The sequence below is a fragment of the Myotis davidii genome, unplaced genomic scaffold, assembly GCF_000327345.1.
Source record: "Myotis davidii unplaced genomic scaffold, ASM32734v1 scaffold512, whole genome shotgun sequence".
Taxonomy (NCBI): Eukaryota; Metazoa; Chordata; class Mammalia; order Chiroptera; family Vespertilionidae; genus Myotis; species Myotis davidii.
This window is the reverse complement of record NW_006284323.1, coordinates 2,007,994-2,020,735: the sequence shown is the minus strand read 5'-3', so window position 1 is coordinate 2,020,735 and position 12,742 is coordinate 2,007,994. Positions and strand designations below refer to the sequence as shown.

The 12,742-nt window shown below is 48.8% G+C and overlaps 1 protein-coding gene across 1 annotated transcript in view; it reads left to right on the top strand.

Moving 5' to 3' along the window:
- The first annotated feature begins 2,493 nt into the window (after positions 1-2,493).
- The window catches only part of RSPH1 (radial spoke head 1 homolog (Chlamydomonas)), an 11,875-nt gene continuing 1,626 nt past the window's right edge, over positions 2,494-12,742 (top strand). The window contains exons 1-7 of the mRNA XM_015569082.1: positions 2,494-2,663; positions 4,012-4,125; positions 4,233-4,338; positions 5,883-5,973; positions 6,467-6,602; positions 9,153-9,224; positions 12,736-12,742. The exon at positions 12,736-12,742 is cut by the window's right edge and continues 192 nt beyond it. Coding sequence (XP_015424568.1) covers positions 2,610-2,663; positions 4,012-4,125; positions 4,233-4,338; positions 5,883-5,973; positions 6,467-6,602; positions 9,153-9,224; positions 12,736-12,742 — 580 coding nt within the window. The 5' untranslated portion in view covers positions 2,494-2,609. The remainder of the gene's footprint in view (positions 2,664-4,011; positions 4,126-4,232; positions 4,339-5,882; positions 5,974-6,466; positions 6,603-9,152; positions 9,225-12,735) is intronic.

Genomic DNA, 12,742 nt, shown 5'->3' with positions numbered 1-12,742 from the left:
GACAATGACTTCAAGACCTCTTTCTTCCATTTTGATAAATTATTTTTAAGACTTGAATATTAGATTTAAAGAAGTACAATCATTGGCTTATGATTATTGTGGAAGGTTTTAATTTCAAAAGCAACTAAGAGCACCATACAATATTTAGATTTAAGATGAAGCACTTATTTGTGTAATTTGCAAAAACACAGTAGAAATTGGATATGCAAATGTACACTGGGCAGACCATATATAAACATAGAACTCTGACCCCAAACCTGCAGCAACCAGCCCTGGAAACCAACCCATTATCTGCAGTGAACATCCCACATTGCCAGCTGCTGTAAGTCAGACCTGTAGGAAATCCGGTTGCTATCTCTACCAGTTGATACAGGAACAAACAGTAACCCTGTAACAATTGACCTCAAGGGGCCAGGACTTGATTAATGACGGAGAGTTTATCTCATTTTGTTCCTGCACTTACAACTTAGGACCAGTGACAGAAAGTTGAATTTGCACACTAACCCATCACATAGGACTCCCTACTTCTACCTGGCTTTCATGCTGATGCCCAACATCAACAACCTCCAATCAGGGCACACCCGAGCCTTCCCTTTTTTCTCCTATAAAGTGTTTCCACATCTCTGCCTACCTTGGAGTCTGCCAAATACAAATGATAATGGCTTACTCCCTTGCTAGAGCAAGCTCTGAGTAAATAGTCATCGATTGTTCTCATTTTAATGGTCTTGTGTATTTCCACATACAAGAAGAGTCTTTTAAGTAAAACAAATTAAAAGCAAAACAAACAAAAACCTCAACCACGGCTGGTGTGGCTCAGTGGATGAGCCTTAATCCATGAACCAGGGCGTAGAGGTTCGATATCCTGTCAGGGCACATGCCCAGGTTTCAGTCTAAATCCCCAGTAGGGGGTGTGTAGGAGGCAGCTGATTAATGATTCTCTTGCATCATGGATGTTTCTATCTCTCTCTCCCTTTCCCTTACTCTCTCTGAAATCAATAAAAACATATTTAAAAAAAAACCCCACCTCTACCATATTTCACTGGCTTGGTTGAGCATCTACTGTGTGAAAACACTTTTCTAGGTGCATGGGGAGACAAAATATAAGGGTGGCATGGCTTCTGAGTATCCAGAAATGAGATAACCACACAGATGACTATTATATGAGACAGAACTTGTCTTGTGTGTGATAAAGATGATTTGAGGTACTATGGGAGTTAAGAGAGAGAGAGTAAGCGCATCTAACTAGGAGTATCTATAGAAGCTGCAGGAAGGAGTTTTCACATATTTGAAGTAAAAAATTAAAATACAGAGAAATATGCTTAATATATACGAATACACACATCACATAGAAGTGATATTGCATTTTGTCACACTCAGACCTTTAAAATAGATGATGGATGGATGATGGACAGATAGATGATACAGAGAGTTGAAGTCCTTCCTCTTTCTCCAAGTCCCATACCTCCCCCCCGCCCCCAGGAGTTCCCATATGAATTTGGAGATTTTTTTTGGGGGGGGGGGAAGTGGTCCCGTAGTTAGTCTGAAGAATGGCTATGCTTGTTAATGGATAGAGCTGGGGGAAGGAAGGCATACCAGGGAGAGGGCAGGGCACAGGCAAAGGCATAATAGTGGGCGTGAAGGATGTATCTGGGGGAACTGCCTGTGGTTTGGTTTTGTATGAAGCCGGTAAATACAGGGAGGGGTTGGCGGGCCCTGAGACTAAGAAGATGGCTTGGCCTTGAACATGGAGATACTGAATTCCAGCGTGTGAGATTGGTCAGCATTTGGGTTGCTGGGTTGAGGAGGAGCGTGTGTGCTGAGAGGGCCAGAGGCTGGAGGCTACTGCTGGAGATTACAGGGTGCGTAGACGGCCTGGATCCGTGGTGACCTGGTGACCAGGGAATTGGGAAAGAGATCAAGAGGGGCCTGTGCGGGCGGTGTCAGCCATCTGCAGGAGACGTCAGGTGCCGGGAAGAGGAGTGGAAGTTGTGTAAGTCCATGCGAGCGCCTGGGCGTGTGTGCACGTGGACGTGCATCTGCTAAGAGGTCAGAGCTGCCTCCGAGTCAGAGATGCTTACGAACACGACGAACGACCTCAGAGGACACAGCGCTGTGGACCGCCAACACCGCAGGGCGGGACGAGCCCGGAAAGGCGGGGTGGACCGGCAAGTCCGCAGGTGCCCAGACACCGAGGAGCGGGTCGGAAGGGCCAGTGCCAACACCCGGCAGGGTGAGGCCCTCTCCGGAGGTGGCCCCAAGCGCCTCCTGCGCCCCTTCTCTTTAGGGGCCGGACTCAGGGTGGCTCCGCGTTGCAGCATCACCCAGCAGCCCGAAAACAGGGATTCCTGGGTCAGCCACGTGGCATAGGGTTCCGCCCCAGGCCCCGCCTCCCCTATCGTCCCGGGCGGCGATTGGCCGATGTGTCCCGTTGCTATGACAGCACCCAAAGGTTGCGGGTGGCTCCTCCAGGCGCCGTCCCATCCCTCCGCCCGCTCCGGGAGGAAGGCGGGGCTGGACGCGTCTCTATGGCGACGGGGGACGCGGTGGTGGTACTTACGGACTAGAGTGGCGCCGGCGGCGGCGGCGGGGATCTAGGTTGAGGCGAGGCCATGTCGGACCTGGGCTCGGAGGAGTTGGAGGAGGAGGGAGAAACTGATCTTGGGGTGAGAGTTCCGGCAGAGGGAGGGGCTTCCCGGGGTGCGCGGAGGCAGGCGGACGCGCGGAGGCCAGGTCGCGTCGCACAATAGGGAGGTCTGGAGGCCAGTTACGGCCCCCCCACTCCCGCCCCCGCCCCCTGCTCCGGGAGGCCCAGCCAGGGACGAAGAGCACGCGGGCCACAGTGAGCGCTGCGTCTTGGAAGTCGGTGGTGAAAGGGGAAACGTCATGACGTCCGCTGGCCACATCCCTTCTTGCTCTGTCCTCCTCCCCAACCCTCCTCCCGTTAAAGGCAAAGATTTCCAAGTCAAAGGCCCAAGCATCCTCCTCCCTGCCATTACCTCACCATTTAGGTCTAGAATCACCTGTGCTTTCTTCACTCTTGTGGGCCTGACCCAGGCCATTGGAATTGTTCCTTGATTCAGGCAGTAGAGAGGAGGTAAGGCACGCACAAATAGTGAGGTGAGCGGGGCTCTGTGTGAGCATACGTTGTTGGGAGATTAACCTCTCTAAGCCAGAGGGAGGCCATTTCCTAGTCTTGACCTCTGTGTGCGCAGGGCACAGGGTTGAAATAGTTTCCAATTAACAGGAAAACCTAGCACCTCTTCTGTGGCTACCATACCTTTTAACTAGCTCTGTACCTCCATCTCCCAGCTCCTACTTGCTTTACTGGTCCATGAGCCCTCCATGCACTGGAGCCACCTGGAAGCCAGAAGTGCCAGGAGCCCAACCCTAGGCAGCCAGCGGCTGGTGCTGAAACCCAGGGCAAGCTGCGGTGATTTGCACTCCAGAATCCCCTGTGTGCTGCGGCGGAGTCCGGGACATCACTGGACATGAGCCGTGCTTGGTGGCCTCCTCTGCCGTATCTGTTACCCCTTCCTGGTTTCTCCCTGGAGCACTTAAAAAAATCCGCTTGCTCAGTGTCTGCTTCTGAGGGAACCCAACCTACAACACCTGCCTAGTCAGCTGTCTAGTTTCTCTCCTCAAATGGCCCCACTGGATTTGTAACTTTTTTTCTAAAAGTGGATTTCAGAGAGGAAGGGGGAGAGAGAGAGAGATCTCAATGATGAGAATCATTGATTGGCTGCCTGCTGCACACCCCCTACTGGGATGGAGTCTGCAACCCTGGTCTGTGCCCTTGACCGGAATCAAATTCAGAACCCTTCAGTCCGCAGGCCAATGCTCTATCCACTGAGCCAAACCAGCCAGGCAGGTCTGTAACTTTTTAGTGCCCAGGTATGGTTAGCTCCCTTTCCGAGGAGGATTCAGTGGGATACTATTTATAAAATGCTTAGCACATGGTTGGCACTCAAACGGTGGCAGCTGTAATTATGCTGACTTTCTTGTTGTTGCCAGGAATATGAAGGGGAACGAAATGAGGCCGGTGAAAGGCACGGCCACGGGAGAGCCAGACTGCCCAATGGGGACACCTATGAGGGGAGCTATGAACACGGAAAAAGACACGGCCAGGTCAGAACCGGTGACTCATGTGGTTTGGGTAGTTTTCTATATTTAATGCTCTACTAGCGAGTATTTAACTCAGGAATGATATGAATCCTATAATCAATGTGTTTCAGGGCATCTACAAATTTAAAAATGGTGCTCGATACACTGGAGAATACGTTAAGAATAAAAAACATGGTCAAGGCATTTTTATATACCCAGACGGATCAAGATATGAAGGTAAAATGTTCTCGGAAAGCAGCTTTTTGTGCAGCAGACCTCTGCTTTTGGGACTGAACTCTTCAGTGACTACTGAGAAGAACGAGAAAGTTTAAAGTCCTCTGGATTAGTCAGTCACTCAACAAACACACACTGTGCTCCCTGTTCACAGGGTTGGTGCAGAAACCAGAAAGCCTTGTAATTATGATTAATGGGACTGTCCCTGTGCCCAGCACATTCTCTCCTGTGAGCCTGTGTCCTGAGGAGCAAATGCCAGAGAGGGAGGCTGCTGGGCAAGCACAGACCTTGGGGAGTGGGTTGCACCCAGGATGTAAACGCTTGGTAGCATTTGTCTCTTTGAAGTTGTTTTTGCTGTTTCCATTTCTGGGAGACCTCTCTTCTGAGGAACACACTGCCTGTTTAGACCTGGTAGTGCCTTCACTGAGGGCTTCTGGGCAGAGAGGCATTCTGCCTTGTTAAACTAGTGTTCTTTTTTTTTTTTTAAAATATTGTTTTAATTGATTTCAGAGAGGAAGGGAGAGGGAGAGAGAGATAGAAACAACAATGATGAGAGAGAATCATTCATCAGCTGCCTCCTGCATGCCCCCTACTGGGGATGGAGCCCACAACCTGGGCATGTATCCTCACCAGGAATCGAACCCTGACCTCCCTGTTTATAGGTCGATGGTCAACCACTGAGCAATGCCGGCTGAGCTAACCTGGTATTCTTATTTCCGCGATAGGACTTTACATGCCAGTGTTACGTCTCAGGAAGATCCTGGTTCCCTTATTTCCAAGGACCCCACTGCTGCCTCTGGCACCATTGCCATCTGGTGGTGCCTATAGTGTTAGTCTGATCCAAACAAGGGATAAAGGAAGTTCCTGGGAAGAGAGACAAGTGGGGAGTGGGCACGAGCCTTCAGAAACTGTGTGCAGAATTCTATGTTCTGGGCTTCTTTTCTGGGAAGAAGTTATCTAGTTTCATCAGATTTCCCCAAAGAGTTGTGACCCCAAAAGACAAGGTGTGACCATGTACAGGGGACCTCATCCCTCGTGCCTTGGCTTCTCATTTGCAATGAATTACTACATGTGGAACACGCAGAATCATGCTTGATGCATGGGGAATACCCAGTGAATGTTGGCTGCATAACCACTTACTTGTGGGATGTCATCACCTCTTAGGAACCAGAGGGTGAGGTGGGGAATAGAGTGAAATGCTGGCACCTGGCCAGGATCAGGCCTTGACGTGGTTGCTGGATCCCTAACCACACACAAGGCAGAGGAGTGTGGTGCTGGCACCGCTGGCAACAGGGCAGGCAAGCCCTGGTTTGAACCCTCGCTGTGCTGCTGGCCACACACACGTGACTGTGGCCCCGATACATACACGGGCCCACCCCCATGCTCAGTTACTGTGTGACTCAGCCTCCCTCAGCCAGCTTTCTACTCCATGCCATCCGGCCAGGAGGCAGGGGCTGGCGGGGAGTCGGAGTGGAAAGGGACAGCGGTGAAGGGGTGAAGGGCGGGTTCCCTTCTCACAGGGCTTGCTTTTGTGTCGTGTCTTCCAGGGGAGTGGGTGGATGACCTGAGGCAAGGCCACGGCGTCTACTACTATGTCAACAACGACACCTACACTGGAGAGTGGTTCGCACACCAAAGGTTCGATTCTCTCTTTAATCCTGTAGATAATTCATGTAATGAGAATATGACGATGTCTTATTAAGAAACAGAATCATGACAAAAATTCACATGCCAAGTCTGCCAGGCAGTTCAAACCCTGCCAGGCTTTCAGGCGAGGCTGCTGGACGATGCAGGTGCAGACCCGTGGTGGAGAGCACGTGGGTCCTGCACCCCAGGGCCCTGGAGGGTAAGGGCACAGAGCAAGAACCTTCTGGGGACTGAGCCTCGGCTCCCAGGAGCACTGCTCTTCACGTGAGGACCAGCTGACCCACAGGAAGGCCCCGCTGTCGGGCAGGAGATGCCCACCCCATGCGTGGGCACAGGGAGCAGGAGCCATGCTCTGCTGGGGCAGAGATAGAAGACGATGGCCGTGGCCCTGTGTCAGCCTAGGGCCCTCAGTGAACGGCCTGCCTACACACCTGGTAGGTTTCTCATGCTTCGGATCTAAAGGCTCTGTGCCCGTCTCCCCCAGGCACGGGCAAGGCACCTATTTCTACGCAGAGACCGGCAGCAAGTACGTGGGGACCTGGGTGAACGGACAGCAGGAGGGCGCAGCCGAGATCATTCACCTGAACCACAGGTACCAGGGCAAGTTCTCGAACAAAAACGTAAGTCAGCGGGAAGTGATGTTTGCCCGTGAAATCCGCAGTACCCTTCTCCCCAGCCTGAGTATCCATGTGCCCGGGAAATACTGGAAACCGGGGGAAACCCTCCATCCCTCCGCATATGGAAAACAGGGCAGCAGTGTCTACCTCTGAGCATCCTGATAACCCACAGAGGGCAGAGTTGGGGGGCGGGGAGCCTGGCCATTTTCTCTGCATCTCAGTAAACCCCAGTCTCTCCCAGCAGTGGCCGGGCACGTCCCTATAACACGGGGCATGTTTTCCTCTTGTGTGTGCTCAGTCTCATGGGGGAATCAGATGTGAGATCCTCGTTTGCCGGAATGGCTGAACGTTTTCTGTGGTTGAGCATGTGGGGGTTCTGACTTTCTCTCCCCTGGGGGGCGCAGGGCTGGAGCTGGGGAGGAAGACCATTAGCCCCTCCTCACCTGGTGGTTGTGGGACCGGAGAACCGTTTGGAGCAGCAGACCTTGGGTCTGAGGCCTCCAGGTTGCAGTACTCACTCCGGTCATCTCCGTGGGCAGGACTTTGTGGCCCTGCTTGCCCTTCTGTCCGAGCCCTGGTGGGGTGCAGAGAAACCCCAACTGACTCCGAACCTACCAGCCTGGCGTTCCCGTGGCTCTGATCAGGGGCTGAGCAGACACTGTCCCTGAAGAAAGAGTTTGCCGGGCAAGTGAACGCTGTTGGATGTTGACATTGGGATTACTTAACGGATCCAATGAAGTAGCCTCAGGCTCTCTTAAACTCAGTTTTCATTTACATATGATCAAGCCCTAATTTCAGATTCTCCGAAATTAGTCTTTGCAAAGCAGCGCATTCTCCTCAAACCCACACATTGCCCAAGTGTTCCCAGCATTGCCCTTGTGGGTAATCATTAGGATGGAGATACACAGATCAGAGAAGCAGCAAGTCTAGTGACAGATGCAAGGATGTGTGATAAGGATGTCATTTCAGATTACTAAGGAAATGACGGGAGAAGTCAAGAAATGGTGCTGGTAACCGTTTGGGCGGAAAAAGAAAATCAGCGTTCGTCCTCCAGCTTATAGATAAAGATGCTTTCTAGAAGAAATGAAGATTTAAATATAAACAAAAATCACTGTGAGAAAAAAATAGGTTATTAACTTTAAAATGAGGAAAACTTTCTAAACAAAAAGCCAGGAGATTTTGCCTAATAAAAACCGTGCCATGCCAGCACGGCTGAGGGCAAACCTGAGGAGTGGTGGTGAAGGATTAAAGAAGACAGACAAAGAGAATACAGCTGGGGCTTGGTGGATCTCCCGTGCCTGGATGAGGACACAGGAAGATCCAGCCTCCAAGCTGAGGCTTTATTTTATAGTCAAAGCAAAACAAGGAAGTAGTCAACATGTTTACAATGTTCTTGTGAGTTTCACCTTGTTTTGGCAGCACTTGCTGCACCTCCCACAGCCCTTTAGCTACCGAGGGAGGAACTAGGGAGGACTATAAGGTTAAGCTTAATTATGCTAAGAGGGCTCTGCCCTCCAAACTGGGACTTATTTGTGGCCCTGCCACAGGTCAGTCCGAGGCTTAACCCTGTAGCCTCTCCCTACAAATAACAATCCCTTAGAGATTAGAAAATACTAGAAAGGAAATTTACTAGTAGGAGTTATATGATGAATGGGGTTAGGACATGTGCAACAGTTAAGATATAAAAGACTCACATCAATCAATGTGATTTAAATGGTCAAAATATTAAAAAAAATATTCAACCTTACTAAATAACTTAAAAGATATGACTTACAATGATTTGTTTATATATTTAAAAATGTAAAGATAGAGCAAAATGTTAAGGTCCAGAAAAAAAACAAGGGTTTGAGGACAAAGAGGCTCTTACTTGCTTCTGTGGGAGCCTCATTCTCATGTATATATACTGTGCAAACTTTTGTCCAGAAATGTTATTTCTGAAACTTTACCCAGAGGAAACTCTCCAAAGTGTACACAGTGATTTAACCCAGAATATGTTTACTCTGGCAGTTCTTTGTCCAAGAAAAGTGTGAGCAGACCAAACATTGGCAATAGTGAATAAGTAAAATAGATTATAATTCTCAGATGAAATAAAATACAGGTTGACAACTGGTGCTGTGGAAGAATATTTGGACATATGGGAAGGCACTCATGTCATATGTCTAATAAAAACAGAGTAGCAGTCAGTATATGTAATTATGATCAGATTTTAAATCAAGACCCCTCTGTCCTAGAAACAAGGTTACAGAGATTACATCAAAATGTTATTAGTAGTTCTGTCTCTATCTAGTTTGCCTGTGGTTGCGGACTTAGTAAAACTTTTATAATAAATGTATTACTTGTATAAAGGGATTAAATGTAGTTAAGTTTTTAAAAACAAACAAAATAGGCCGTGTACTTTGTAATTTTGTTAGCCGTTAGTTCTTAAACACATTCTTTGACCTATGTTTGACTCCCCCCCAATCTATGGGGGTAGCATTTCTAAAGCATTTTGGACTACCTATTGGGTGCTGACTCTCAAGAGTGAAGTACCTGTTGGTTTCTCTTTGCTTGTAGCCTATGGGCCCCGGGAAGTATGTGTTTGACATTGGATGTGAGCAGCACGGCGAGTATCGGGTCACAGATGCGGTAAGTGGCAGGGGATTTGTCGTCTCCTGCACTTGTGGGCAAGAGAGCTGCCCAGAGACATCGATCCCCTAGAGCAGTGGTTCTCAGCCTTCTGGCCCTTTAAATACAGTTCCTCAGGTTGTGACCCCAACCATAAAATTATTTTCGTTGCTACTTCATAATTGTAATGTTGCTACTGTTATGAATCATCATGTAAATATCTGATATGCAGGATGGTCTTAGGCGACCCCGGGGAAAGGGTCGTTCGACCATGAGAGGGGTCGCGACCCACAGGTTGAGAACTGCTGCCCTAGAGGGAGCAGAGGAGAGTGGTGCCAGCTCTCAGGGACTTTCCCGTTTCCGCTTCACTTGCCTCTGTTAGTCTGGAACTGCATTGCCAGAACGCAACGAGATCATGTCACAGTGATTGCTGAAAGCCAAGCCTGGTTTCCTGCAGAGAAACCAGCTAATTCTGAGCCAGCCAGAGGGCTCTGGGCAGCTTGGGCCCAGAAATGGTCCACTGAACTCTGTCAGGGCGATGTCACCAAATCGTGCAACAAGCCAGTGCTTCAGGTGTATTTGGATGACTCACGCCACTTACAATTTTCTCTTTTTGTTCCTTTCTAATACTTAACATTAATATTAATACCAAATTGATATTCTGTGGTTTGTTTTGAAATTAGCCAGCTAATTTGTCACTATTAGGCATCTAAATGTGTGTGTGTGTGTGTGTGTGTATTCCTGCTATTATTGGCTGGCTAAGTCCTGTAGATAATAAGAAATTTAGTAAAATACCTCAGGCACCACACATCACCCCCACAATCTCAAGGCTCACCCAGGGCACCCCACCAGGGCATCCCCCAACTAGGCAGGCCCTCAGCCCCCATCTTCTCCTGGTTCCTTCCCCTGTGGTGTTCTACTTCCCTTGTATCACTCCACCACAGCCACTGTGTTCCCCAAAGCAGCCCGTGGTTCCCCAAGGTCTGTGGGTTGATGTCCACCTTCTTTCTGTGACCAGAATCTCAATGACCCCCTTGGTCAGGTTATTGGCCAAGTTAACATTTTCCTAGTTAACTATAAAACATGAAATGGCTGGAATGATTGGTTTTGCTGCTAAAAATGAGGCCCCCCCACTACCCCTGAGTATCGTGTCTTCTTGGTTCCCAGGACATCCAGTCTGAGTGTGAGGAGGGTGTCTAGAAGTCCTCGGGACACGTCACCTTCCCACGTGGTTCTACTACTCAGCGCGTTCGTCTCTGTGTCGCCCACACACTAGCCCCGAACTTAACACACATTTGACTGGCTTTGTTGTTTGATTGACAGCGACTGTTTCCTGCTTTCGCTCTCCCTGCAGTTGGACACCTCTTACGTGGCCCTTGAAGGACCTGCTATTCACTATACTGCCACTAGTCACAAATCTAGCCTCCATGGTCTTATTGGTGATGGAGCAGTTGTTTTAACTTGTGAAGTGATAAAAAACAAACAAACCCACACACAGCTTATTAAGTATTTTTCAGTTTTAGGCCCTTGGGGCAAAAGTTAAATTAGAAGTCAGTATTTCACCCCCTTCCCCTCTGGCAGCCACCACACTGTTGAGTGAAACCGTATGGTTCTTAGCTTTTTCTGAGTGGGGAAGGGCGTCCCAATATATGGTGACAGGAGGAGGTTTGATTTTGGGCGGTGGGCACATGGTGCAATATACAGATTTTGTAATGTAAGAACTCATACCTGAAACCTGTATAATCATATTGACCAATGTCACCCCAATAAATTTAATAAAAAGAAAAAGAAGTCAGTATTTCAGGATGATGAGAAGCAAGTTGCAAGGACATCTAAGGGGGGAAGCATTGATATAGACCTCCACCACCATCCGCATTCAGGAATAACTCCGTGAACTAGCACACTTGACTCAAGGACCTTTGTCCAGGCCACCACTGTGCTCTGGTGAGGGTCAGACTGTGATGAAACAGAAAAGCCTACATTTTCACTTCTGGCTCCCAAAGGGGAATGCAGTCCCTTGGCGAAGGGGTGGTGATCTGCAGCCGTGGACCAAACCTGGTGGCAGCCTGTTTTGATTTTTTTTCAATTGTGCAAAAATACATACACTACTTGTGATTTTAACCATTTGTAAGTGTACAATCCTGTGGCATTTAATCCATTTACCTGTCATGCAGCCATCACTACCATCCATCTCTGAAACTCTTTTTATCTCCAAACTCTGTCTCCGTTGAACAATATCGTCCTCCCCCTCCCCCCAGTTGTCACTTCTGATTTACCTTCTGTCTATGAATTTGCCTGTTCTAGATGTTTCATATGAGTGGGATCATACGTTTGTCCTTTGTGTCTGGATTTCCACTTAGTACATTTCCACTATAGTGTTTTCAGTGTTTGGCCATGTTCTAACAGGTGTCAGAATGTCCTTTTAATGGCTGAGTAACACCCATCGACGGACACGTGGGTTGCTTCTATCTCCTGGCTACTGCGAATAATGCTGCAATAGACATTGGTCTATAAATATCTGAGTCTCTCTGTTCAGTCCTTTTGGATGTATACCTCCGAGCGGCACTGCTGGGTCATAAGGTGATTCTATGGTTAGTTTTTTGAGGAACCTCCCAGTTTTCCTTCGTGGCTGCACCATTTACATCCTCACCCTCAGAGCATGTGGTTCCACGTCCTGTTTTGTAGATGAGGTTTCTGGAACCCAGCCACGCTGCTCATTTCCCCGTCACCCGAGGCTGTTTTGATGACAACGGCAGAGTGCGTAGTGGCCACAGGCACCACGTGGCCAGCAAAGCCCCAGATAGTTGATAGAAAAGTTCACCGACGCTAGTCCTGAAACAATGTTTTTCAAAGTACACATTGCAACCGTTTCATGACTCATGACGTCAATTTAGTTCATTGTGAGCAACGTTTACAAAAGTGAAAATGGAATAAAAGTGGATGCTGGCCATGGAGACAAGCACGTGGATTTGGCTTCAGGTCTGTGCTTCGTGGCGCGGGGTCGTGGCATGCCGTGGCTTTCCTCCTGTGGCTGAGCCATGGGAAGTAGCTGCCCTGGAATTTTATTTTCCCTCCAGAATCCTTGAAACTAGAGCTTCAGTCTTTATCCCCTTTGACATCATTGCAAAGTTGTCTTAGCAGGCTGTGAGGCCTCTTCTTCCTGTAATATTGGCTGTATTATGTAGAAGGAATCTTAGAGTAGGAAAATGTAGCTGAGCAGCGCATGGAGAAGCGCATTTCGGCCTGGTCACATCTTACCTGTTCCAGGGCTGGGGAGTGAGTCCGCAGGCGTTCCAGGCTCCAGCAGGGAGAGGGTAGGCACAGTGTCCCGCTGCCCTTCCATTTCCCACCCCAGTGCCTTCCAGAGCCGCGTAGACTGTACATGGGAAGCTGGCAATTGATCTGCTCTCTGAATGGTGCTGTACTCATGCTCAAATGCAATGACACACCTGCCCTTTCTCTCCTTCCTCTAAGTACCCCACACCTCGTTTACACAAATGTAGGCAAGTTCACATTTTTAAACTTCAAATAGGAAAGAG